At 39.3% G+C, this 27,607-nt stretch overlaps 1 protein-coding gene across 8 annotated transcripts in view; it reads left to right on the top strand.

Moving 5' to 3' along the window:
* The window catches only part of RBFOX2 (RNA binding fox-1 homolog 2), a 267,858-nt gene that overhangs the window by 178,461 nt on the left and 61,790 nt on the right, over positions 1-27,607 (top strand). For 4 of the 8 annotated variants that reach the window (XM_007456247.1, XM_007456248.1, XM_007456249.1 and 1 more), the window contains one exon: positions 27,366-27,590. In XM_007456247.1, the coding sequence (XP_007456309.1) occupies positions 27,366-27,590 (225 nt within the window). Of the gene's footprint in view, positions 1-1,595; positions 1,815-27,365; positions 27,591-27,607 lie in introns of those variants that run through there. The other 4 variants (XM_007456253.1, XM_007456252.1, XM_007456250.1 and 1 more) reach the window with 4 other exon arrangements.

Here is a 27,607-nt window from a genome sequence, read left to right on the forward strand (position 1 = left end):
CTCCGGACGCGCAGGCCCAGTGGCCGTGGCTCACGGGCCCAGCCGCTTCACGGCACGTGGGATCTTCCCGGACCGGGGCACGAACCCGTGTCCCCTGCATCGGCAGGCGGACTCTCAACCACTGCGCCACCAGCGAAGCCCAATATGGCACATTTTTTTAAAGCTTGGTTATACATTTTGCCAAATAATCCTCATTGAGACAGCAAAAACTTAAGTATTCTCAGTGTGATTTGTGATTTTTAATTTTGATTTCTTTATGTGTTTATTTTAAAAGTAGAAAGCTCAATTTTGGAATTAATCTCTTTGTTCTTCAGGTAATCTATTAGAGATTATAACATAAATATAACTTAAAATATATAATAAAACCTTTAGAATAGGATCTTATTTATTAGAATACTAAAAAATTAGAAAATCTTTATTTTTATGAGACAAACATCATAAACTCATCAGACATTCACATAGATTACTTTATTTGAATATATAATAATAGAAAGTAGGGAGATATGACATTTATATACAGAGGTCAAAGACTTTTCCAAGATCACTTGTAAAGGGCAGAATTATGACTTTGACCAGGACTTCTGAACTGAATCACACCTTTATGCTTCTTTTCATTATGACTTTTTACAAAAAGAACTTAAAAGAAACTCTTACATTCAGTAAACATTCTCCCAAACCTCCTGTGTCTATAGCACTCTATAGTAACAATGACTAGTTATAGTAATGACACATGTCCAGTGTGTGTACAAGAAAGGGTTTATGTTTTTCAGTAGAGGCTGAGATGCAGAAGGCTGGGGAACGCAAAGGGTAAATTCTCAGTTAATCAGAATTTTAAATGAAGCTGGAAGCCTTGAGCAGCCAAATTTGTATCCACCTTTAGCTTCTTAAGCAGTCATGTTTGTAGATACCTTTTTCAGAATCCCCAGGTTTTTTACAGTAGAAAAAAAGAAGCACTTAAATCACCTCCCTCCTCTCTTTTTGTCCTTTGCAGTCATTAGACTAGTTTAGGGCAAGCAGTTTCTTGCATATTTCCATTCCTTGAAAACCTTCCAGTCAACCCATCATTGAGCAGCTCTTCTCATCTTTTATTACATCCGCTGCATCTATAAACAGTACATCATTGGAAATTTTTTTTAATAGTTTCTGTTTCGCTCCTTATTTATTATCAGGTATTCTTAGATGGAACGTTTTAAATCTGTACTTACTGTGGTAAGCTGCTGTGAATACTTCCCGTGCCGTAAAATTAATGCCACCATCGGAGAAACTCCTTAAAATATGCGGGCACATGGCGCCTGCCCTTCCCTCTCTCCCCGCCTCCTTCCCTCCTCCCCTCACACTCACACACACACACACACACACACACACACACGCGCGCGCGCGCGCGCGCGCGTGCGCAAAGCACACACCAAACTGCCATTCTCCAGCAGGCCTGTTTCTGGAGTTGGGAGATGTCAGCCAGCCGGGAGGGGGTGGGAGGAGGAGGAAGAGGTGGGGCTCTACTCTGATTAATTACCTTAGGCATTCGGGGGTGGGGCTTCCTTCAGCCATCTGCCTGAGATATGGGAGGGAGCTGGAGAAAGGAGGAGGGGGAGAGACTGCCAGAGAGGAAGAGAAAAGAAAGGAAGAAACACTAGAAAGAAAAAGGAAGGAAAACGGGATAAAGGGAGAACAATCACCCACCCTTTAAGAGCTAGACTTGGGGGGGGGAGGGGGGTGGAAAGCAAGCTGTGGAAGGTGTGCCCCAGCGCGACCGCTTTGAAGTGTTCATCATCTGTTCCATTTGGTTTATGGAGAAAAAGAAAATGGTAACTCAGGTAAGATCTGTGTTTCCTCCGTGCGTTTCTTTTCTCGTTTCTGAGATCTAAATAAGATGGGGGGGGTGGGGCATAGTCACCAGAGTTTTAATTATTATTGTCTTTTTAGAAAGGGCCAGAATTATTGTTATCAGCTGGAAAGTGTTAGTCTGTGCCTGTTGTGAGTCCGTGTGTGTGGTGTATCCGTATCCTTTTTTCTCTCCCCTCCCTTAGCTCCATAGCAGATTCCTGTTTCCTGTACTGTGCAGCTGTAGCTCAGGAAAGACCCTGTGGGGATTTGTCTACCTCTTTGTCTTGGTTCTGAGAAGAGGGAGGGAGAGAGAGACTGCAGAGGTAGGAAGAGATTCTTGTAGACTGCCAAAAAGAGGGGAGAGGGATTGACTTCCCTTTAAGAATTGCAGAAGAATTTGTGTTATAAGGAAATCTGATTCCTGATTCGCTTTGGTTTCTCAGAATTGGCAATGGACTTGCAGTTTTGCTGCCTTTGCTCTAAATGGCTTATTAAAAATGAAGGCTAGAAAAATGTTTCATTTTCATGTCTTTGTTACTGGCAAAGAGTGTTTTCTGTGAGAACATAGAAGCATCCAGGTGCAGCAGAGGCAGGTAGAGCCCTCCCTGGCAGAAGAACAAGTCTGAATATATAAATGACAATCACACGGGCATTAAGAGACGTCTGAAGGAGAGGGAGTAGGAAATGGAAGACCTCTCCCTCTCTCTCCCTTTCCCTCTCTCTCTCTCCCTCCCCCTCTCCCTCTCCCTCTCCCTCCCCCCGCCCCCCGTACCTCTCTCTCTCCCCCTGTCTTTGGTTATACCAGGCAATATCTGCATTTTAGCAAGTCATTCCTGACAAATGGAAAGGTGAATACTCTTCCCCAATTTCCCCTGGCAGTGCTCTTTTTCTTCTTGGCACCTTTCTGTATGTTCCTTTTCCCTTTTTTCTTTATATATAGGTTGAGAGGAAACGATGAGACTGTGATTTATCAATGAGAACTGTTTGCATTGTGGAACGTTCATGTCCTTTAGTCTCAGACTTAAGATCAGTTTCACTCCAGGCTTTTATGCTCTATAGGGAAATTTCATCACTGGACAGTGCTTTCCTTTTAAGGAGGTTGCCCCCCCCCCCCCCCCCCCCCCCCCGCTTTTTTTGTATTCTCTCATCTCTTTTCCTAAGTCACCACCGGAGGGCGAGAGAGTCAACTGGCTATCTGGATAGAGGCATCATTTTAGGAACTGGAACCCTGTTCTGTTAAATGTTATATAATGCCCCGCAGTGCTGTTTGGAAGGAGGTAAAGCTTTAAGGAGATTTTCCCAGCATGACCAAGAGGAAAGGGAAGTTTCAAAGAATATGTCTTTCCATAGTAATTTTTCAGCAGATCTGAGTTTGGAGATTATTAAGAAACCCCTCCCTCTTCTGGAAAGTGGAGAAACCCTTGAAATATTTTCTCTTCCACTTCTTATCCCTTCATCGTCAGCCTGATTAACTCTTTTGAAATATTGCTTTACTTTTTAAAAAAGAGAAAACATGTTTCTGGCTTCTCTTTGTTGCTTGGGAGATGATACTTAAACTTGGAGCCTCGTTTAGTTTTCATTAATTGACCATATTAGAGGGTACCAGCTCTCTTCTTTCTCAGCTGTTACTGGAGCCTTTTCAACTACTTGACTTTTCACTGTATGTATTGTATATATTTTTAAATCAGTGAAAGAGTTATCTAAACTAGGACTTCTTAATGATCAGAGGCTTTCCGTGGCCTCTTGGAGCCTGTCCCCTTAGTTTCTAGAGCAGCTGAGTAAACGTGTGCAAGCCCAAGTTCAAATGCACAAGCATTTGCACACTTAATATCTTGGTCTTAGTAATAAGTATTTAAGGAAGCTATAATTTTAGGAATGAAGCAGAAGAGATAAATAGAAACTGGAAAGAGGCAGTTGGGGGAGGTTAAGAATTCTAATAGGTAAGTCAAAATCATTATGATTTTCTCAGTGTGTGTGAATGCTGAAGGAAACAAGGAACTCATTTTTGCCCATCCTGAATTTATACAAATGGAAAGTATAGAATATCAAACTTGTGAATTTTCAATATTCCAGCATGTTTGTTTTTTGTATACACTTTCTATGTTAATGTAACATACATAAAATAGCAAGATAGGCCAAATCTTTATTTGTCCTATGGTTTTGTTTGTTTTTTTTTGGTCGGGGGGTAGTTTTTGGTTTTTTGAGCTAGACGTCAATCCCAATATTTGATAATGATCTGTCACATAAGCTTTCTGAATAGAAAATGTCTGCAGTGTTTAGGGTTCACTTATCAAAGTTAAACAGTTTATTGTGGTATTTAGTATCTTAACAAGTATATTAAGAAAAGTATTTAGATATGTTTTCATCATTTTGTCACCTAGGTTCTTTGCATCTTTGATCTTAACATTTCTATATCCCGTGGTTTCCATCGCTCACTGGTGGAAGGTGAAGGGCCTTCAGTGGATGACATTTTCATCACGTTTAGATCCATATTTGTAGCTGCACGGTGTACACACATTGTTACTATATATGCTCTGGTTTTATAAGGCCTGTTTTTGGTTTATAAGGCTCTGTTATTTACAATAAGTTATCAGAGTTTTGCTTTAAAAAAAAGCAAATGGCTGTTTAATTACAGAATTCTAGTATAGTAGACAGACATGCTCATGTGACTTTTTAAAAAATAACTTTAGGTTTATCTGTCATTCCTGTATATGTTACAGGAGTATTTCACTGAGGTACTCTCTTCTTTCAGAGCATGTGAACCAAATTATTGCATCTCCTCACATCTGTGAAAATAACAATGTGGAATAAAAGGAAGGAGAAGAGATACATTCTTGTAATATGTGTCAAATTAGACAAAGTTGTAAATGACTTCAACTCCAATTAATAAGAAAGGTTATACTATTTGTTGCTGAAAGGGAAAGTATACTAGGCAGAGAGGAAAAGATTTTACAGTGTGGACGTTAAAGAAAATTTTTGTTCTCTCCTATAGTGTAAGACTGCCAGTTTCTGTGGAACACAAAGCCCTCCCTTTCTTGGACAGCTCAGTGCTTTGCTGGCATTTTCTTCAAAATCTGTTTTCCATTAGGACCAAGAGGAGGGAAGGTGTTAAGAATAAGGGAGGTTGGAAAGGAGGTTGCTGTTCCTTTAAATAGTGCGGTGGGGGGGCGGGGAGCCCAAGTAGCGGCAGGCCACTCCGGAGTGTATTCTTTTGTAATGAATCACCACCAGTTCTATTGTCTGCTATCTCCACTCTTTGTAGCTGGAAGGCCGAAGTCTTTTACCTGAGCTGTGGCCAGGTCCCTATTCGTTCCAGGGTGGCTGGGAGGAGAAAAGAGGGAAGGTATTTTATGCTTTAATTAAAGACCGGTAAGAGAGCAGGTATGTTTTGCTTTGTTTCATTTTCTATTATCCTTTCTGGTTTTTTTTGTTTTTTTGAAATGAATTGGAGTAGGGAATCTATTCTCTGATTTTGCTAAGCGTATCCCATTTTCTGTGCATTTTGAAGGTCCTCAGTGACTATTTAGTCTCCATTTTGTGGCAGTGCTTTCAAGTGATTCCATTGGGTTGCCAGCCAGGTCCCCCCCGAGCCCATCCCACCCTTCATCCACAGAGCTTCAGCCCACACTGTTGGCTTTGGCTCACTTCCACTTTCTATGGGCTGCAGAGGACTCTGGGAAGTTGGGGGGTAGGTGGAGATTGGGTTTGAGGCTAATTTATGCTCCTTTACAATGAACCAAAAAAAGCCTCACTTTTTCCAGAGCTTTGGTTTCTTTCTGAATTCTTCTACATTGCTCCTTATCGTCAGTTATAACCGTTTCCTTGCCAAGGCCAAGGCTGGCCCTTGAAAAATACTGCTATTCTAAAAATTACTCAGTTCCCCTGAAAAGATACCCAGAATTCCATATAAGTAATTAAATCTGAGCAATTTTGATTTACTAAATGGTTTTTCTTCCCAGTCACCTCCCATGCCCCAAAACACACACCTTTTTTTGGCTCCTTCCTTTTATTTTTTTCCTTTATCTTTCTTCTTAGTTTTGTAGTCGAGACTAGGAAAGCTTAGTGTTTGACAAACTGCTATTCAGGATTGTATTGCTACGGAGCACACCTCCATGTTGAAAGGGAAAGGACACTCCTCACCCCTCTCAGTGGCTTAGCTCAAAGTCCTGATTTTGTTCCTCCAGTTTTCTGTTCTTCCCTGAAAATTTTCACACTCACATCCAAAAGATTGCCATTTGGGAGCAATCTCATTTCTCTTTTGACTTCTGGTTCGTGGACTGCTCACATTTTAACTTCTCTTCATGTAATACCTTACCTTGGTTTGTTTCTTGGGCATCTATCTGTATGTGACTGTCATGGTGGTGATACAGCCCCACAGCCCTCAAGCATCCTTTTGGTGTACAGTTCCTCTCTGGAATCTAGCATTGTTGGTATCTGAAGCATTCCCTTCTGGAATCATAATTCCTCCCTTTCTTCCCCAACATTGCAAAACCACTGTCAAATCTTTCTTAAACGTTTCTAAACAGTGCTTCCTATGTGAAATCTAACGAACACAAATGGAATGCTCCCCTGCAGTGAAGGCTTTGCTGTTTCCAATGCAGCAACTTCATTATTGGGTTTGGATGCTCAACTTCCAAGCAGAAATGTTTCAGTCTGCCATCATGATGTATGTTTCCATTTCCCAGATATGCAAATGTCCCTCTATTACTAGTAGAATGATTAAGTTCAGGAAATCTTGGAGTCAAATAATTCATTAGAGGTCATTGCCAGAGTGAATCATTTACAGTGCAGGTCTGATTTTGTCGCCTCTGTGCTTTAAACCTTCCATTTGTTTCCCTTCAGACCCCAGTGTCCTCACTGTGGTCTCTGAGGCCCTGAGTGATGGGGAACCTGGCTGTCTCTCCAGCCTTATCTCCTGCTGCCCTTCTCTTCCCAAATTCTGCTCCAGTGACACTGGCCTCTTTGCTATTCCTTTTAACACACCTTGCATCTTCCAGCTCAGAACCTTTCCTTCTGTTTTTCTTTTAGATGGAAATGCTCATCCCCCAGGTTTCTCAAGAGTTCTTCTTTGACCTTCCTATCTCAACTTGAATTCCCCAATTGTTCCCTGTTCCCTTAACCTGCTTTTTCTTCACTTATCACTGATATTAGTGTTTGTCATTACTCTTTATTTGCTTGTTTATTATCAGTGCTACCCCACCCCTACAAAGAACGTAAGTTCTGTGAGTTCTGGGACCTTGTCAGCAGTCTCTCGTATTCCTTGTGTCTAAAACTGTGCCTGGCATGTAGTCAAAATAATAGCTAATCAGCTAATCTTTATATATGATGTATTACTGTCAGGTACTGTGCTAAACACTTTACCTACATTAACTCATTGAATCCTCTCATCAACCCTATAATTATCCCCGTGGGACAGAAGAAGAAACTGAGGCATATTACGCTTACATAACTTGCCCCAATTTATAAGCTACTAAGAGTTGTTGTGGGGATTCATATCCACAGACTGGCTTGGGAATCTGTACTCTTAACCACTGTGCTCTAGTGCCCCTTATAGGCATTACCTATTCATTTAATACTTGCTGACTGTGTGAATGAATGAATTTAGTTGAGACTCTCTTATTCACTTATGGGGTTTCCATCTCTGACATGTTCAAGGCTTTGATGGAATACTTGCAATAACAAGGAATTCACTATAGAATAAAATGAATTTATTTTTCTAATATTACATAATAAGAATAGATTAGATAACATTATAGAGTATATATTACGCATTAGGCACTGTCATCAGTGCCTTATGTAATTCCTTTCAGCAGCCTTATAAGTACTGTTAACGTCCATATTGTAGAACTTAGGACACAGGGATACAGAGAGGTTAAATAACTTGGCCAAGTTGACAGCATCAGGATTTAAACCCAAGGAGTTTGGCTCCAGCTTCCCTGTTCCTAACCACCACTAATAATTACTGTTATTGAAATAACCTTTTGTTTCTGCATACCACTTTGTACCAATTTTACATACAAATCACATTTACATACAAACAGTTGTATTCATATCATATGTCACTTGTCAGTCTCTTTTTGAGGTAGGTGGTGTTTTTCCCACCTCCCCCCGCCCCACCCATTCGATAGACTTTGACATTCAAGAGGTCAAGCAACCTTGTAGTTCTGGGAACAGACAGGGATAGGTTCCAAATATGAGATCCATTTAATTCAAATTTGCATACTCTTCCATTATACTACAAGCCTCATAGGTAAAGAGTTCCATTGTTGGCTGTTACAAAGTAGAAATGTTTTCCTAATGGTGAGCTAAAATCTGTTTTCATTATTGTCTTCTCATTGTTTCTAGTTCTGTCATCCAGAGTCACATGGAGTGGTTAATCTCTCTTCTTCATAAAACCCAAGTATTTGAAAATAACTGCTAAGTGTTCCCTTCAGTCTTCTGTTCTCAGTACTCATCTTGCCTACCTCCTTGAATTATTCCTCATAGATATGAAACCATATGGTTTCTATAGTCTTTACTGTTCTGGACTAATTATGACAATTTATATGAATGATTTATCATTTATATCCAATTACTAAGTAGTTGTGAGTATTATTAGGTATCATATCTTTGTTATAAGTTTTGGTTTTTGATAGCATGTTTCGTTCACTCAGTTTTCATAGCCTATTGACCATGCAGTGTTGTCAGCAATTTATTTATTTATTTTAAAATTTATTTATTTATTTATTTATTTATTTATTTTTGGCTGCGTTGGGTCTTTGTTGCTGTGCGTGGTCTTTCTCTAGTTGTGGCGAGTGAGGGCTACTCTTCGTTGTGGTACGCAGGCTTCTCATTGCGGTGGCTTCTCTTGTTGCAGAGCACGGACTCTCGGGCGTGTGGGCTTCAGTAGTTATGGCGCATGGGCTTAGTTGCTCCACAGCATGTGGGATCTTCCCAGACCAGGGCTCGAACCCATGTCTCCTGCGTTGGCAGGCGGATTCTTAACCACTATGCCACTAGGGAAGCCCTTGTCAGCAATTTATAGCTTCAAAATAAGAGTATATTACCCTCAACTCTTAAGTTAGAATATTGTTTTTCTTCTCCATTCTAAAGCATGCTGTGAGCTGATTGGCAAGAATCTACTTGCCTTCTAACTTTTCTAGGTCTTGCCCAGATCCCTCAAAGGTTACTAACACTGAAATTTTCACTTTTTAAACTTATTTTTTAGAAATACTGTTTTGAAGATGCCAATTGGACCAACAGATGATATATTAAAAATCAGCAAAAGTAAATTTGTTCACCTCTCTTGAGATGTTGAAATTGTATCAAAAAAGAGTGTTGAGGGCTTCCCTGGTGGTGCAGTGGTTGAGAGTCCGCCTGCTGATGCAGGGGACACGGGTTCGTGCCCTGGTCCGGGAAGATCCCACATGCCGCGGAGCGGCTGGGCCCGTGAGCCATGGCCGCTGAGCCTGCACGACCGGGGCCTGTGCTCCACAGTGGGAGAGGCCACAGCAGTGAGAGGCCCGCGTACCGCAAAAAAAAAATAGAGTGTTGAAGAACCAAAATTGGGAATTATAGAGTCTTTTAAATCAGTAGCAACAGTAAATCATGATCTTATTTTTCTATTGAGAATAGAAGTAAAACACAACCAAAAAATAAATTAAACCCTTGTAAAATATTCTGATTTAACAATCCATATTATAAATCAAATACCTTAGAAATAGTCTTAGGTTAGCTTACTTTGGCATATTATTCTTTTCATCATTCCTCTTTAATTTTTTCAAAGGGCTACCAGTTTCAGAATATTAGAATAACATTTCTTATTTAATTAATGGTCCAGGAAATAAGTATAGCTAGACTGCTGTTAACAGAAGGAAATACAGTTTTAAAAATTATAACTTGAAATCATATAACTGGAGATATTTAATTCATTTAGAACTGCAGGATAAAGTTCTGCAAGCAAAATTTGATATTTCATATATAAAGGAATTGTTAAGAAGAAAATATGGAAATGGAAATCAATAATTCCTTTATGAAATTAAAAATAATACTTTTATATCCACAAATAATGTAACTAGTCTTTTATCTAATATTGTATGAGATTTCTTATAAGAACTTCTGAACAGATAAGCTGAGACTTAATTGAAGGAGATGAGACTTTGGAAGACTCCTAACTTGGAGCAGAAATCCATAAACTTTTTCCATTAATGGCTAGACAGTAGATTTTTTTGGCTTTGCAAGCCATGCTGTTTCTGTTACAACTGTTCAGTTCTGCTGTTGTAACAAGAAAGTAGTCATGGATGATAGGTAAGTGAATGGGTGTGGCTATGTTCTAGTTAAACTTTATTTTTTTTTAACATCTTTGTTGGGGTATAATTGCTTTACAATGGTGTGTTAAGTTTCTGCTATATAACAAAGTGAATCAGCTGTACATATACAAGTATCCCCATGTCTCCTCCCTCTTGCATCTCCCTCCGTCCCACCCTCCCTATCCCACCCCTCTAGGTGGTCACAAAGCACTGAGCTGATCTCCCTGTGCTGTGCAGCTGCTTTCCACTAGCTAGCTATTTTACATTTGGTAGTGTATATATGTCCATGCCACTCTCTCACTTCATTAGTTAAACTTTATAAGCACTGAAAGTTTAATTTCATATTACTTCCATGTGTCACAAAATATTCTTCTTTTAAATTTTTTCAACTAGTTGAAAATGTAAAAACTACTCTTACGTTTCAGGTTGTGCAAAAACATGTGGTGGGCCAGCTTTGGACCAAAGCCATAGTTTGCCAACCCCTGATTCAGAGAGATGCAGTCCTCCCTGGTTTTTAGTAGAAGGAAGGTTTTCCCATATAGCTTGATGACAGGGACACAGTTTCTAGCAGCTTTGCATCCCCGTTAGGGTGAAACCCCGACTTGCTCTCTCATTTTTCCTCCCAGAAAATTTGAAGATTATTTTCCTTTCCTTACTTGCTTTCTCCCTCCACTCTACCCCCAAATCTGAACCACTTGCAATTCCCCAAATATGCCATATTTTGTACCTTACTGCTTTTCATATATTTCTTCATATATTATTTTTCATGTATTATTACTTTGGGCCAGAATACCTCTTTCTCCCACAGGAATAATTTCTTGCCTTAAAGATTTAGCTTAGACTTCACTTACTTCAGAAAGCTTGCCCTATCTCATAGAGTTGCCCCTTTTTTGTGCTTCCTTGGCGTTGTATATGTATTGTTCTCTTAGTCCATAGTATGTATTACTGTAATTGTGAATACATTTGTCTGTTTTTTCCATCAGACTTGTAGTTTCTTTCAGGATTGGGACTATATTGCCAGTGTTTATTATTGTATCTGGTTCAATTTAGTATGTAATAATACTTCTTGATTGAATCAATGAACTTTAACTTGTTAATTCATGACAAGTGCAAAACCAGAAGAGTTAAATTGGGTAGTCACATATATTCTAGTGCTTATTACTTAAATCAAGTAATACTTAAAATATAATGTCATTTTGAAAATGGATGCTTTATTTGGCTAGAAGAAAGGAGGATTTTAGAGCAAACAGCTCTTTGGGGAACACAAATCTCTTGGAGATGTTGCAGTGGAATTAGCCAGCCCCATCATTTACTATGCTGCCTCTTTTCTCCAGCATTAAAAAAAGGAAAAACAAAAACCCCAGATTGTTTGACTCCAAATAAGTTCACCAGAATATTTGGGGAAATTTAATTATTTTTGTATTAGATTTTGGCACCCCTTCCTTTAATCTGATATTCGGAGGATAGGAGGAGGTCATTCCACACTTTCCTAATAGCATGCACTAAAACGAAGCCGCCTGCTGCCATGCTCTTCCTTATCTCATACTGAGTTCCCAGTTAGAATTTTAATTCCAGGAAGAGACCTAATAAGAGAACAGATTTCCTTATGATAGCAGAGGAAATCCACACCAGCTAACCAAGTCCTTATACCTGGGTCACCAGTGCATGAGGATCCTTAGTCATATGAGAGTCATATGAGAGGAACTTTCAGCACGAAAGAGAAGAGAAGAAACAAAAAGAAAACCTGACCCTAGGGGAAACAGGTAATCCAGGGAACAGAGGAAGATTTAAAGAAGCATTCTAACTAATGTAGTCAGATTAAAGAACGGAATGCGTTCATAAAACCCGTTCTGGGTGTAATGAGAAGGGAACAGTTTGAGAATGAGAAGGAGCGTGAGAGATTAAGAATGTGATAGTCAAAAGAAAACATGCCATAGAAGGAAAGAAAGTAGAGTTAAAGATATCTCCCAAAATGCAGAGCTTTAAGATGCGAAGATGGAAAATACAAGAGAGAAGTCTCTGATGATTTCCTTAGCCCATGTTCCCTAGAAAATAGAGCCGGAGACAATACTTTATTGGGGAGTATGATCTCAGGAAAGCAGGGGGAGGAAGGGGGAGTGAGAACAAGGAAGAAAGGTCGGCCAGAGCTTTGTAAAAGACACTGCTGATGACTTAGTTTCAGTAGAAGTCTTCAGAGAGGTTGTATAGACTGCTGCTCCTCTGCCCAGTCCATTGGAAGGAAATGTGGAGATGTTTTTTATCTACTGGTTTCCTCTCATCTCCTGCTCCTCTTCCGTTTGGTCAAAGTTTGCCATACAAACGGTTAACGCACCTGACCCTTTCAGTGGCCTCATGGGGAGGCCAAGTCCTATGTTCTGTGCACAGATCTGCAGATTGACGTGACATCTAAGTCTGGAGAGGTGAGGAGTCAGTAACCCCTAGGGTAGCCTCCAGCCTTGGAGCCTCTGCCTTTTAAGAAACTATTAAAAGAGGGCCAGGGCTTCCCTGGTGGCGCAGTGGTTGAGAGTCCACCTGCCGAGGCAGGGGACGCGGGTTCGTGCCCCAGTCCGGGAGGATCCCACGTGCCACGGAGCGGCTGGGCCTGTGGGCCGTGGCCGCTGGGCCTGCGCGTCCAGAGCCTGTGCTCTGCAACGCGAGAGGCCACAACAGTGAGAGGCCTGCGTACAGCAAAATACAAAAAAAAACAAAGAGGGCCACTCCCAAGAGGGCTAATGAAAGGAAGGAGAGGTAGGAGGCTGCCATTTTCTATCATAAACTATTCTGTACCCATTCGGTTTGTTATTAGTACATGCACTAATTTCATAAAAATAAAAATTAACTTTAAGAATGGAAAATAGATTACCCAAAACACCCTGGAAATAAATGTCAAAGATCTTTTAGAATGCATTTGGGGGGAAAATGAATTTCAAATATTGAAAGATAAAATCTAATCAGTAGTTTAGAGGGTCCTCTATCCCCCCAACCTAATACTCCCTGCACACTTTTTGCTTAGTTTCTCTCCATACCACACCTTCTGTTTCTTGTGTTGCTTGCCTGTTTATTATCCGCCTCTCCCTACTAGAATGTAAACTCCATAAGGGCAGGAACTTTGTCTTTTTAATCACTGTTATCTCCCCAGCACCTAGAGCAAAGTGTCTAATAATGCATGGTAAGTACTCAATAAATATTTGATGGCAAGAATTGAAGTCGAATAGATGAAGTATGCAAGGGGCATGACTTTCATACAGAGGTGTTTGGACTTGACCTGTAGGCATTGAGGAATGTAGGATTTTAAGAAGAGAATTAATTAGCAATATCTGATTTAGGTTTTATTTTAGAAAGCTCATTCTGGCAGCTGCTTGGAAAATTCATTAGGTTGAGGTTAAGTTAGAAGAAAGGAGAACTATTAAAAGAAAGGTTCTTGGGTTAACCTGGGTGAGAGTTGATGAGAGCAGACACTCTCATTTTTCTTTTCATTTCCCACGGTACATAACATGGATTCTCACATTAATATATAAATATATATATATATTTAATAGTAAATATTTATGAATGGTTATATTGTAGTGAGCTTTCAGCAGAGTTCCTAAAGCTATTGAGAGAAAGGTCCCTATCGTTTTTACAGACTGCTTCAGAAGCAGATATTCAACTACCTGGTTAATTCAATTTAGCATGTATTTTCTAAAGATCAATTGCAATGTGCTTATCATTTGGTGAGGAAGCTACAATAAAGAAGTATATGATTCAGTCCCTGATCTACTTAGGTAGGGGCTTTACTTGTGAAATGAATAGAGGAAATGTAAACCATCATGTTAACTGTGGTTGCAGACAAAATGCCGTTTTGTCCTGGGAAGGGTATAGGGAAAAATTTTGTCTGTTACTATCTATCTATCTATCTATCTATCTATATCTATTATATATATCTCTCTATATATATCATACGAATTGCTCTTTTTTTGGTGGTACGCGGGCCTCTCACTGTTGTGGCCTCTCCCGTTGCAGAGCACAGGCTGCGGACGCGCAGGCTCAGCGGCCATGGCTCATGGGCCCAGCCGCTCTGCGGCATGTGGGGTCTTCCCAGACCAGGGCACGAACCTGTGTCCGCTGCATCGGCAGGCGGACTCTCAACCACTGCACCACCAGGGAAGCCCCGAATTGCTCATTTTAAAGTAGACTATAATAGAATACCCAATGCAAAAATCTGTAAAGAATGATTAAATATTTTATTATTCAGGGCACACTACAAAATCTTGCTAATGTTTTATTCTGAACCTGAGTTGTGGCTATTTTCAAGGATATTGCAGTTTAACATCTAGAGAAGATGCAAACTTAATTGCGCATGAAGACACAATAAAGAGTAAATTAATTTAAATTGTAGTGAAAAGTTTGGTTGAGAAAAAGAATAATCATCCATGTGTTGTATAAATCACCAATTACATTGACTAGAATAGACAGCCAACCATTAATTGTGTGTAAGGACCTTCCGTTTCCAAGGAAGCAGGTAGCTGACCCGGAGTATCTCTTGTGGTCTCTTGTTGCCAGTGGAAGACAAGATTCATGGGATGTTTGAGGTTCTAAATACTGCTTTAAGGAGATCTGGAAGAAAGAACTCTTAAGAGGTTGGAGACATTAAGACTATTACAGGGTTTGTCATTTTTAACCTAATAGACTATTGGGTTTGAATGACTTTGTTCTGAAATATTTATTTTTCTGTTTAAATATTTATTGCTTTGAGATGGCAGAACTCAGTCTCAGGGGAGAGGTCAGGCTGGCTTTTCTCTCGAGTAATTTGAAAGGGGTGTGTGTGTGTGTGTGTGTGTGTGTGTATTTTTAAGACAAGTGATTTGGTAGTATGTTTGCAATATTCTTGTTGGCCAAGACTGTGTACCTTCCTTAGTATTGTACTAGTACCAGATCCTGTAATTGATTTTTAGTCTAAGCATGAAGGTAAAGTATGTTGTATTTCCTGTTTTATTTTTATTTATCATCTGTTTGCAAGAGCTTAAAATTGCTCTCAGTCCCCTCCTACACTCCATCTCCCCTTCATGTGGCTGTAGCACTCTCAAAACTTTGTGTCCTTGTTCCTCAGTTATACCCACTCTAAAAGAAGGACCCATTGTTAGGCTTGCATTTCAGTAGGTTTACATTAAAAAAACAAACAAAAACTGGTGTTTATTCTCTTATCTGTGGGTTCCATATAAGGTAATTCTCTACTTTCAGGTAATCTACATTTATGGCCACTATTACCTTCTTCTCATAGCTTACTCTCTCCCTAGTCTCTTCCCTTCCTCTAGAGGTGTAGATGCTTCTGGGTATTTTCTGGAGGCACCTGCCACCGCCATAATTCTGTCCCATTCTGCCCAGCCAAAGCCACTAAAGCAGTGTTTCTCAGCGTGGTACCCAAACCACCTACTGGAGTAGTGAGTAGTACCAGGCTCGTACTCCAATGCACTGAAACATAATCTATGGGGAAAGGATAGTGATTTTTTAAAAATATGTCCCCAGAGTGGTGGTTATGAACAATAAAATATGGGAATCTCTGCTTTCAAGGAACCAGGTAAAAGATGGGTTTGTGGGTGTGAGGGGCTGGGTCCCTACCGCATGGGGTTGGTGATCTTATTGTTGAGACTGCAGCAGGAATAGATGTGTCCCTGGACTCCTTTTTTGGAATCAGAAATACTTTCCTGTAAAATTAATATTTCAGTTGGTGATTGGCCTTTTATTACTATAGTCATTATCATATAATCATTAAATCTGTTTTTGTGAGTTTCCTTAGGATCCTGGCCATCTACTAAGCTACAGACAACCAAATGGAAAATGAACTGTTAGAATTCAACCTGAACATAAAAGTTGGAGGCTACATGGAAGCTTCGTGTATAGGTTTTCCCTCCCAAATTCTAACTTACCTACAGATTATATGACATCTTATGGCTCTGGGTATACTTTATATTCACTGTAAAAGAGAAAATACGTTATTTACTTTAGTCTAACTTTTGCCACTGTTAAATTTAAGCATGTAGGTAAATTAAGAATCTAGAATGAATTTCACTTTATGCCTAGTAAACTGGCATTGTTTTGTCTTTGCACACGTTTATTCATGCACTTTATTTCTCTGGGTTTCCTTCTTGGTCTATCCTTCTTCTACAGAGTTGTTAAAAATTATTTTAATTGATTCTAGATCATCTTAAATCCAATGTTCTATTCTTATCTTTCTGCATTACTAGTTTTATAGCTCTTTTTTCCCTTTGGTCGCAGACATCTGGGCAGAAGTCACTGCTTTTAGTACAAGAACTGAGAAGAATGACAGGCCTTTTCTTAGGTATTGTCAACTGAGAGCTTTTTGTAGTTTTTTAAAAAACCAAGTAGAGCTTGAAATCTGAGCCTATCTGAGCAATTCGGCAGGGATAAAAATAATATAATTTATAAAATACTTGAGGCAAAAATATTTTTCCTCTATTACAGACCTAGAGAATTAATGTCCATTTATCTATAGCATTAGGAAAACGATTAGTGACATTGGCAATGATAAACTTGTGAGAAGATGCTCTATCTAAAAAAAACTAAGTGATTCTTTTTCTGATGGTTTGAATAAAATTAATATTGATCTGTTTCTATCAGTGATCTATTCTGAGCATAAATGTAATGTGAGAATTGGGAAACTTTTCCATTAAGATAGGATTTGCAGCCTGTGGTTTGTAACACAACAGCGGATTAGGTATATAAGTGAGACTCAAGATTACTCAAGATTACAAACAAACAAAAATACCTTTCTGTCCTTAAGATTACACAGACTTTAATTATCCTAGGAAAATGAAGACAATTATATTTTGGGCCTTTCTTATAGTACTTTATGCTTAGCTTTATTTGTAGCACAAATAACATTGATGCAATTATTAGTTTATGTGCCTTTCTCACCTTTTAAAATTTGGTCCTACAAAAGCAAAATATATTTTTGCCATTTTGCCTCCCCTCCCTGCCGTGTTAAAGACTAGCATGTTGTAAATGTTTAAATGTGAGTAAATAATCGATTCAAATAATACTCAGAATAATTCAGTAAAAACAGAGAATATGCTTAAGAAACGGTAAAGCAGACTTATTTACCCCAGTGTGACTTGTAAATAATCAAAAAAACTTTTCTTTGAAGTTTTGATAAAGATGAATGGCTTAATAGGTCCTGAATAGTGAGTCTGCAGCTATAAATCTTAAAAAAAAAAAAAAAAATCATCCTGTTCCTCCTCGTTCTCTGTAACTGGTTGGTTGCCAAATTCTTGTAATTCCACCACGCAGCATCTCTTGATTCAGTTTCCTTTGCCCCACTACATTTGCCTAGGCCCACCTGTCTTCTCCAGTATGTTAAAAAAGCCTCCTGGTTGTCCCCCCCTCTAGTACATTCCACATACTGTTATTATATGAGCTGTGCTTCTGCTATTCCCCTATTTTGATGGTTCTTAACTGCCGAGAAATAGTAGTTAAAATCATCAGTATCGGGCTTCCCTGGTGGTGCAGTCGTTGAGAGTCCGCCTGCTGATGCAGGGAACACGGGTTTGTGCCCCGGTCCGGGAAGATCCCACATGCCACAGAGCGGCTAGGCCCGTTAGCCATGGCCGCAGAGCCTGCGCGTCCGGAGCCTGTGCTCCGCAACGGGAGAGGCCACAACAGTGAGAGGCCTGCGTACCGCAAAAAAAAAAAAAAAAATCATCAGTATTTAACTGATTTGGGTATTGGGATACTCAGTACACAGAGCAAAATATCACAAAGGATAATGGAGAGGTTCCAAGTAAGTCTGGTTGACTGGAAAGGTGGTTAACTCATCAGCAGAAATAAAAAAAGAAGGTAACAGATTCAGTTTTTCGACATACAGAGTTTGTAATGTTTGTGGGATGCTGAGAGTGGGAGGACCCGAGATGGGTACCCAGAAGACCTGGACCTAATCAGCTGGGAAGCTGGGCCCCAGATAAAGAGTTCCACTTGTTCTCATGTGAACAGTCTTCACAACAACTCTCTAAATAGAAAACCTGGTTTGCAGATGAAGAAACAGGCTAGAAAGGGTTGAAGTAATTCATCCATATCTGGTAGGAGGTATAGTTGGAATTTGAACTAAGGTCTGTTCTTCAGGCTCATACTCTTTCTTCTTTTTACTTTACCTCCCATGAAAGCTTGGGAGAAAGGGCATGGTTGGACCTAAAAAATACTTGGAAGTCACTCTCCTAGGTGGGTGATTGTTGAAGTTCTGGGATTGCTGTGGGAGATTGACTGATGAAAGGGTTGAATCTGGGTCCTTGGGTTATACATTTTTCCTGTTTGACGGGACCTATTTACTGTGATAGTACGTTTGAATTTAGAATTAAAACATTTAGCGTGGGCTTCCCTGGTGGCGCGGTGGTTGAGAGTCCGCCTGCCGATGCAGGGGACACGGGTTCGTGCCCCGGTCCGGGAAGATCCCACATGTCGCGGAGCGGCTGGCCCCATGAGCCATGGCCGCTGAGCCTGCGCGTCCAGAGCCTGTGCTCCGCAACGGGAGAGGCCACAACAGTGAGAGGCCCGTGTACTGCAAAAAAAAAAAAAAAAACATTTAGCGTATTTCACATTGTACACCAGAAGACTATAGATAATGTATCGCCTCTGTTGCTCCATGTGATTTAAAGGAGAAGGACATCATCCCTAACTCCTGTATTTGCACAACCATGTATCTAAAGCACAAGCACATAAATGTTGATTCCTTTCGTTACTAATAATATTCTACCAGTTCTGTCTTCCTTCCCTAACACTCTTCTCCCACTTGATATCAACCCAAGATAACATTTGTTTCATTATGTATTATCCCTCATGGCGCTCTCTACTGTAGCCAAACAAAGCAATTCACTGCGATGCGCATATATGTGACTTTCCATCTTAATCTTCCTTTATTTAAAAAATGTTAACACTTAATATTTATTAGGCACCATATTTGATTCTACATTGTACAAAACTGACCCCACTCATCTTAATGAAGCTTTTAATCTAATAGGAGAGATGAGACATGTATCTAGGTATGTTAAATATAACGCTTTGAATTTAAATATCATGTACGTGTTAGTACATGCTATGAGAATATAGGAGTGGAGGAATTATTTCAAACTGGAAAGGGCAAATGCAAACACTAACTGAAGGTCCGCTATTATTAGACACTGTACTAGTTAGGTACTTTTGATTTTTTAATTTCACTTCAACCTCACAGTAAATTCTGTTATGTCCATTTTATAGTTGACAAAACTGAGGCTTAGTTTCTTGTCCAAAGTCACACAACTAAGAGGTCCCAGAGTCAGGGTTCGATCCCAGGTTTATTTGGGTCTAAAGCGTAATCTCTTTCTTTTATACCTGGCGTCAACAAACTATGGCCTGCAGGCCAAGTCAGGCCCACTGCCTGCTTTTGTAAGGCTCATGAAATTCTCACATTTTAAAATGATTAAGAAAAAATCAAAAGAGGAATAATATTTCAGTGTCCGTGAATGAGGTTTTCCTGGAACACAGCCACGCTCATTCGTTTATGTGTTACCTACGGCTGTTATCTACTAAGAGCAGAGGAGTTGCATCAGAGACCATACAGTCCAGAAGGCCTAAAACATTTCTGTCTGGTCCTTCATAGAAAACGTGTGCTGATTCCTGCTTTCTACCATCCTTCTTCTCTAAGAATGGCTTCATGGAGAAGAGATTACTTGAGTTGCTGAGTTTTTCAGTATAATGAATATTCATGATAGAGGATATAGCATGGGGAAAGACACGGATCCCTACTGTTGCGGCCTGGCTGTGATTTGGGAAAGCACCATAGTTAAGGAATATTCTAGATTCATTGCAATACAGAATTATAGTTAGGAGTTGTGTATGATATGACTGGGGAAAAATGGTTGAGGACCCCACTGGAGATGCCACAAGGAGTAGTGACTAGCAACACTAGCTATGGAATTGGCTTAGATTTGGATTTGAGTGGTTAGCTGAGTGGTTTTGGATAAGATACTTATTAACCTTTGAAAATGTCAGTTTCTTTCAGTAAAAGGAGAATAATGTAAAATACCTACCTTTTACGGTTGTGAGAATTAAATGAGTTAATATATATAAAGTGCTTAGAATATTGCCAGACACCTAAGAAGCATTCATTGAATATAAGCTGCTAATACAGGTGAGAGAGGGTCTAGAGGAGTCTAGAATGTCTTTAGTAGGCTGTAGTGAACCTCGGTTTGTGTCACTTATGTGGTACATACATATTGTTGTGAACTGTATTGAAATTTTGCACACGTTTACGGTAGCCTCCCTAATGTGATTGTAAACTCCTAAGAGGCAAATTTTTAACTTCTGTTATAATGTCTTCAGTGCCTAAAACAGCTATGTACCCACAGTAGTTATTTAGCACATGTCTTAGAATTGAAATGGAATTTCAAATACCTCTTCCCATTTCTTTTTCAGCTGGTTGATCATTCTAGAAACTTCTTCAGTGGATTTTTCTTCTTTGCTAGTTGGTTTCTCTATCACTGTGATAAGTTTTGTATATCTGCAGTCTTTCTTTCTCTTTTCTTTTTTATTTTTTTGGCCATGCTGAGCGGCATGTGGGATCTTAGTTCCCCGACCAGGGATAGAAGAACCTGCACGCCCTGCATTGGAAGCACGGAGTCTTAACCACTGGACCACCACGGAGTCCCTGTGGTTTGTTTTCTTAAATATTGTTCCCACAAATACATGGTCATTAAGGGTTGTTGTTTTTTAATTTCATGTGACGTCCGTTACAGTGGCATTCAGTAGGATTTTAATACCTTACTAAGTTGTGGAAGGTTGGCCCCGCAGTCTGCCTGGTGCTTGTAGTGGTTGAGAACAACTTTTATTGAGAGTCTAGGGTTTTTTTTTTTGTTTTTTTGTGGTTTTTTTTGCGGTATGCGGGCCTCTCACTGTTGTGGCCTCTCCCGTTGCGGAGCACAGGCTCCGGACGCGCAGGCTCAGCGGCCATGGCTCACGGCCCAGCCGCTCCGCGGCATGTGGGATCCTCCCGGACCGGGGCACGAACCCGCGTCCCCTGCATCGGCAGGCGGACTCTCAACCACTGCGCCACCAGGGAAGCCCCGAGTCTAGGGTTTTAATCGCTTCACATTTTATGTTACCAGTTCTTCACAACAGTGTAATGGCATTAACATTGCTATTTTACAGATTAAGAAACTGGAGCACAGAGAAAGTAGGTAGTAGCATGTTTAAATGTTTACAGCTATAGTAAGTGGCAGAGCTAGGATTCAAATGATCTTCTAACCATACACTCCAGCATTGCCCTTTGTGAAATACGAAACTTGTTGGGTCTCAGATGGATTTGATATTTTAGGTAATGTGAAAGTAGTGGAATAAACAAATTTGTTTGCATTGGCAAATAATACATTTTCAAAAATTATTATGTCTTCATAATTTACTCGTTCCTTTCCTGCATGGTTATCATCTTGAACCTTACTCAAAAATGGCATCACTAAAATCGTTGAGTTGCAGTGGCCTGCATTCTTTGTGAAATAAAATACTGTTTTTGTCCTCTTAATATTTAATTTCTCTCCTTAAACTTTTTTGTAGATAATATAATGACAGTGAGATGGCAGAGTATTGAATTGGCTTGTTGAATAATTACTGAAATATCAAATATAACCCAGATTTCTCTGTTTCATGTAGCTCTCTTCAGAGGTTTTTTTTTCCAGTCATTTAAAAATAACTTTAGGGCTTCCCTGGTGGTGCAGTGGTTGAGAGTCCACCTGCCGATGCAGGGGACACGGGTTCGTGCCCCGGTCCGGGAAGATCCCACATGCCACGGAACGGCTGGGCCCGTGAGCCATGGCCGCTGAGCCTGCGCGTCCGGAGCCTGTGCTCCGCAACGGGAGAGGCCACAACAGTGAGAGGCCCGTGTACCGCAAAAAAAAATAATAGTAATAACTTTAGAAAAACAGTCTTCTCACTCATTTGTGTCTTCTTACTTTTTAAACCAGAGAGTTAGAAATGTAGGTAGGTTTTTCTGAAATTTGGAAAATCTGACTTTTTAGTATAGTTGTAAATTATGTTGCTTCTGGAAAGGCAGTTAACCAAAGAATGTCTTTGTTTATAATTTCCTGCCAATCCCTGTAGTGAATTCATGTGGATAGTAGGAGGATTGGATGCATTCTGCTCTTTCTGTCCTCACAGTTAGGTTTTCACACAGTGGGGACACCATCTTACATGTTCTGCTTTATTGAAAAAAATATTATTATTGTTATGAGGGGATAGGGAGAAATAGGGGTTGAAGTTTTAAATGGAGTGGTCAGGGAGTTGACCTTTGAGCAGAGAAGTGAGGGAGGTGTAAAAGTCTACAAACCCTGGGATACCTGTGGCACAGGACTGCCCTGGGCACCGTGAGGGGTACAGGGCAGAATAAAAAGTAGTCCTTCTTTCAGAGCATTTTCATTTTAATCGGATACACTGATAAGAACTAAAAGGTAACTGTAGTTTATTTTTCCTCTCATCTTTCACATAAGATCTTAATTTATTTTCTAGGGAAGAAAGGAGTTGTAGATAAATCTTTATTAGATTCTTGTTAGGCGAGGTAGAAGTTTTATTTGCATAGTATTCCCTATTGTCTATTTTTTAATCTTGTGGACAAGAAAGTTAATAGACTGCTAAATTAGGAAAAAGAGAAATTGTGTCTAGTTTTGTGGGCTACAAGAAAAAGTTAATTCATTTTCTCAGATGAGATATACTTAAACTGCTTAGCCTGTGACATTAAAACATTTTCATATAAACTTAGAGGTAAATCCTTGCCTAGAAATAATCATGTGGACTGTTATCTCATAGTTTGTCCATGGGCTGTAGTGCTTCTCTCCTGAACTTGTAACTTTGTTTTTTTGTTTGTTTGTTTGTTTGTTTTTTAATTCATTTTTATTGGAGTATACTTGCTTTACAATGTTGTGTTAGTTTCTACTGTACAGCAAAGTGAATCAGCTATACGTATACATATATCCCCTCCTTTTTGGATTTCCTTCCTGTTTAGGTCACACAGAGCATTGAGTAGTGTTCCCTGTGCTATACAGTAGGTTTGAACTTATAACTTTGGAATATAGCCTGGAAATTTAATAGAAGTCTGAAAACCATATAACATTTTTAAATTATAATAATGTATGCCTGGGGAAATTTTTAGACATTGCAGAGTGTATGAGCTAAATGCAAAATCACTCCTATCCGAAATTCATTCCTGTAGTATATAAACATAGTGTTTTTTAACAACATTTAAAAAAAAATTCCTGTATGTAACAAAGTAAACTACCAAGAATTTCCTCTTGACCTCCTAACAGAGGTTTGCATTTCCCTTTTTGCGCGGGAGAAACAGTTCGGCCTCTGGCTGTCTTGCATTTCTTTGAAACACATAGTGCCAAGGCCACACGTGGATCCTAGAAAAAGGTTTGACCTTTCTTCCCCCATCTCCCACTGCTAATTGACATGTTTATTCAGTTGACTGAGCCAGCTTTATCAAGACTGCCTCTGTGGGAGAGTTAATATTGTGCTTTGTGTGCCAGAGCAGCATCCCCAGCAGGGCTGAGGCGGAGGATGGAGGCTGCGGTGAAAGAGAAGAGTAAGAGGAGCACAGTCGGAGCATTAGAAGTCCCCTTTGCTGTGTTCATCATAGCTGGGCAACGGTGTCTTTTAGCCTTGGTGTGTTATTTCGTAGACCCGTCCTGTGTCTCTAAGAGTATACTTATGCCTAGAGTTGGAGTGTAGATCTCTGGGCACCTTTGGCACTCTTATTCACCTTCGTTCGCCAACCCACCTGAAATGGAATTTTCTCTTTCGTATCTGTCCTCAGGCCAGTAAATCCCGTGAGGTCTTCTGAAGCAGTGTGCTTCATGAGGGTGGGTGGGTGGGTAGGTAGGTAGGTAGCGCTGAATAATTTGAAAGAGAAGGAAGAGAATTATTTTGTTTCCTTCTTAGGACACCCAGAATAGCTAAGGAGAAATCATTTACAATACCCTGACCTTGAGATCATGAAAAGAACTTATTTAGTGATGAGTGACAAGAATTATTTTTTCCTCTGAAAAATTATGGGTAAAAATTTAAGGTCTTGCTAGCATAATTTTTAAGAACTAAATAAAGGGAAGGATTTTTATGTAAAGTAGTCCTTAGTACCATGTAGACGTGATTCTTAGACACTAGAGACAGCCTGAATTTTGATGCTGTATAACTTTAAAATGAAAGACAAGAATTTTTGTCTCTAGATAATGTCACTACCATTTTCTTAAGAACAGCACAATAATTCAGTGCTTCAGCATATGAAGCTTCAGCTTCCTCTTACTGGTTACATTTTTCATCATTCTCTTTTATATTAAAGATACTTTGTAGGCTTTATTACAAAAGTAATGCGTACTTATTAGGAGCACGAGGAAACTTTGGAGAATTTTGGAGAGATATGTTCACTGTTTTGATTTTGGTGATGATGTCATGAGTGTACATATGTATTTCAAAACTTACCAAATTGTACACTATGAATAAATAGCTGCAGTTTATTATAGAATTGTCCCTCCGTATCCACAGGGGATTGGTTCCAGGACCCACTGCAGATATCAAAATCCACGGATGCTCAAGTCCTTTGTATAAATGGCATAGTATTTACATATAACCTGTGCACATCCTCCCGTATACTTTAAATCATGTCTAGGTTACTTATAATACCTAAGACAATGTAAATGCTCTGTAAATAGTTGTAAATACAATTTAATAGCTGGACTATGGCAAATTCAAGTTTTACTTTCTGGAATTTATTTTCCTAATATTTTTCAATCTGTGGTCATTTGAATCCATGCTGCAGAACCCACAGATATGGAGGGCTAACTGTATATGTCAATTATATGTCAGTAAAAGTTTTTAATATTTTTGTGATTTGATTACAAAAAACTGGACTTATGGTTAATAATGTATTTCAATTTGTTAATGAGATTAAGCACTTTTATCATACAGCCATTTCTGTCTCATCTTCTGTGAATTGTTCAGTTATATTCTTTGCCTCTTTTTCTGTTGATTTGTGTGTTTCTCATCAGTTTGAATAACTTACTTTTGACTTAGTGATGGTAACCAGTGTGTCTGTCTTACCTTTGCAGCTATTTTCTCCAGTTGGTTTTTCTTTTGACTTTAAAATCCATTTCTCCCCCTCTCTCTTCCCCTCCTTCCCATCCTCTCTTCTTTCCTTCCTAACTTCCATAGCCAAATCTGTCTTTTTTTTTTTTCCTGGTTTTTAGGTTTCCTATCATACTTAAGAATCCTCCCCACCACAGTAATATTCCCAATATTTCTTATATTTTCATAGTTTTAGTAGTTATGTTTTAATCTTTTTTTTTTTCATATGCAGGTTGAGAGTTGAGGTTTATTTTTTTCCATTGGGTATTCAGTTTTTCACTTATTAAAGTCTTTCCTTCCCTCCATTGAATTGACTTGATGCCTAAATATTCGCTGTAAATGTTTGTCTATCTCTGGATTCTTTTCTATCTCATTTATCTATTGTCTGTCTTTAAGCCAGTACCACACTATTTTGATTACCATCACTTTATAAGTCTTGAACTCAGGTAGTGTAAGTCTTGCGGTTTATGTTCTTTTTCAGAATTGTTGTGACTATTCTAGGTCCTTTGCATTTCTGTATAAATTTTAATAACAGCTTGTCAACTTTTGCAAAAATACCTGCTGAGATTTTGATTGTGTTTGTGGGGTTTGGGATGCATGGTCATCTTAAGAATATCCAGCTTTCCAATCTATGATTATATATTTCTCTATTTATAACAGGCTTTGTACATTTGTTCTGTTTTATTTTATGCAGATTGTCGTAATGATGGTTGAACCTTCCTTTAAAAATATTGTGAGATCTTTCTCCAGTTTTGGATTCATTTTGTTTGCGACAGTATGAGTTTAATGGCCATCAGGTTAATGTTGAAAACCTGAGATGATGTTTAGACAGTGCTGCTGGAAGTTCAGTTTCCTGCAACTCTCAGTGGGTAGAGAATCCCTTCTTAAGTTGAGCGGGGGAGAAAGGATAACCGGGACTGAGAGAGAAAGAAGAATAATTACTTCCTGGTTTGAAGAAAGTGATGCTCATGACTGGGAGGATTTTCTTTGATCCCTAATGATTTGATATCTAAAATATAGGGGGAGGGGAAACTTATCAAAGTGCTAACATTTTTAAGCATTTGACCATCTCTGCCAACTACTTCCAGAAGAACCGTGGCTCCAGACTTTGCAGACTTGTATATCTTTAGTAAAATTAGGGCTCTGCCTTTTTTGGAATAAAATGGGAGGTCAGCAGGTCAGTTGTTGAGAAGAAAGGGCTTTATGAAATCTCTTACACAAGGTTTAAACTCCTCTTTTTTGTATCTGAACTTAGACTGAACAGAAGTAAGACAGGGGCTGTGGAGCCAAAATGGCTTCTAACAGTTTCCTATAGTTATTGTATGTTCTTTAGTGATATTGCATGTATCACGCTGGATCCCAAGTAAACATCTGGGAATGGATGTCATGTGGAGAGGTATCCTGCTAGCCTTGTAATGCTAGCAGTAATTATGAGAAACTCAAATTTTTTTGTCTGGGGAATTTTTTTGTCTATTTCTAATTTAAGGAAAGGGTTTTTTGTTTGTTTATTTTTTATTAGCCTAGTAGCCAAGACTTAAATAAATCTCTACCTTGAAATCCAAAGGTTAATTTTTTTAATAATATGCTTTCTGCTGAACTCTGTGTTCTTAAAATCTAGAGGTCTATATTGTCTGGTTTTGAGAATTTAATTTATACTGTCATTCTACCTATTGCTATGAATTGTAATTTAGTGAAATTGATTTGTTTTCCCCTAAGAATCACTAAAGGGATAGAGAGTGTTCTGAAGAAAATACTAATGGCCCAAATGAATTTCAACTCTTGTAATTTATCTTCTGTGAGAAATTTCCTGGCATTTAAAATTTTTTGGTGTAAAGGAAGATCTTTGGCCCTTTGGCAAGTAGTCAGCTTTAGTATGATCACGGACCTGTCTAGAAACCACAAATTGACCGAAGTAGGGTGTGTTTGTGTGTCTCCATACATACACCTATAGGTATACATATAGCAGTATTTCCCCTAATCCTGAGGCAGTAAGTAAGTGTTCCATTTTACCTGAGCAATGAGAGAATATTCAGGGAATTTTGTTCACTCACCTTAAAAATAATTATATGATGAGAATTTAAAGTCAATTTTTCTCCTTATTTTCTCTTTTTCTGTTTGTTCTAGGGTAACCAGGAGCCAACAACAACTCCTGACGCAATGGTTCAGCCTTTTACTACCATCCCATTTCCACCACCTCCGCAAAATGGGATTCCCACAGAATACGGAGTGCCACACACTCAGGACTATGCCGGCCAGACCAGTGAGCATAACCTGACCCTCTATGGAAGCACGCAAGCCCACGGGGAGCAGAGTAGCAACTCACCCAGCACACAGAACGGATCTCTGACGGTATGTGAGTGATGAGG

Source organism: Lipotes vexillifer, unplaced genomic scaffold, assembly GCF_000442215.2.
Source record: "Lipotes vexillifer unplaced genomic scaffold, Lipotes_vexillifer_v1.1 scaffold728, whole genome shotgun sequence".
Classification (NCBI taxonomy): domain Eukaryota; kingdom Metazoa; phylum Chordata; class Mammalia; order Artiodactyla; family Lipotidae; genus Lipotes; species Lipotes vexillifer.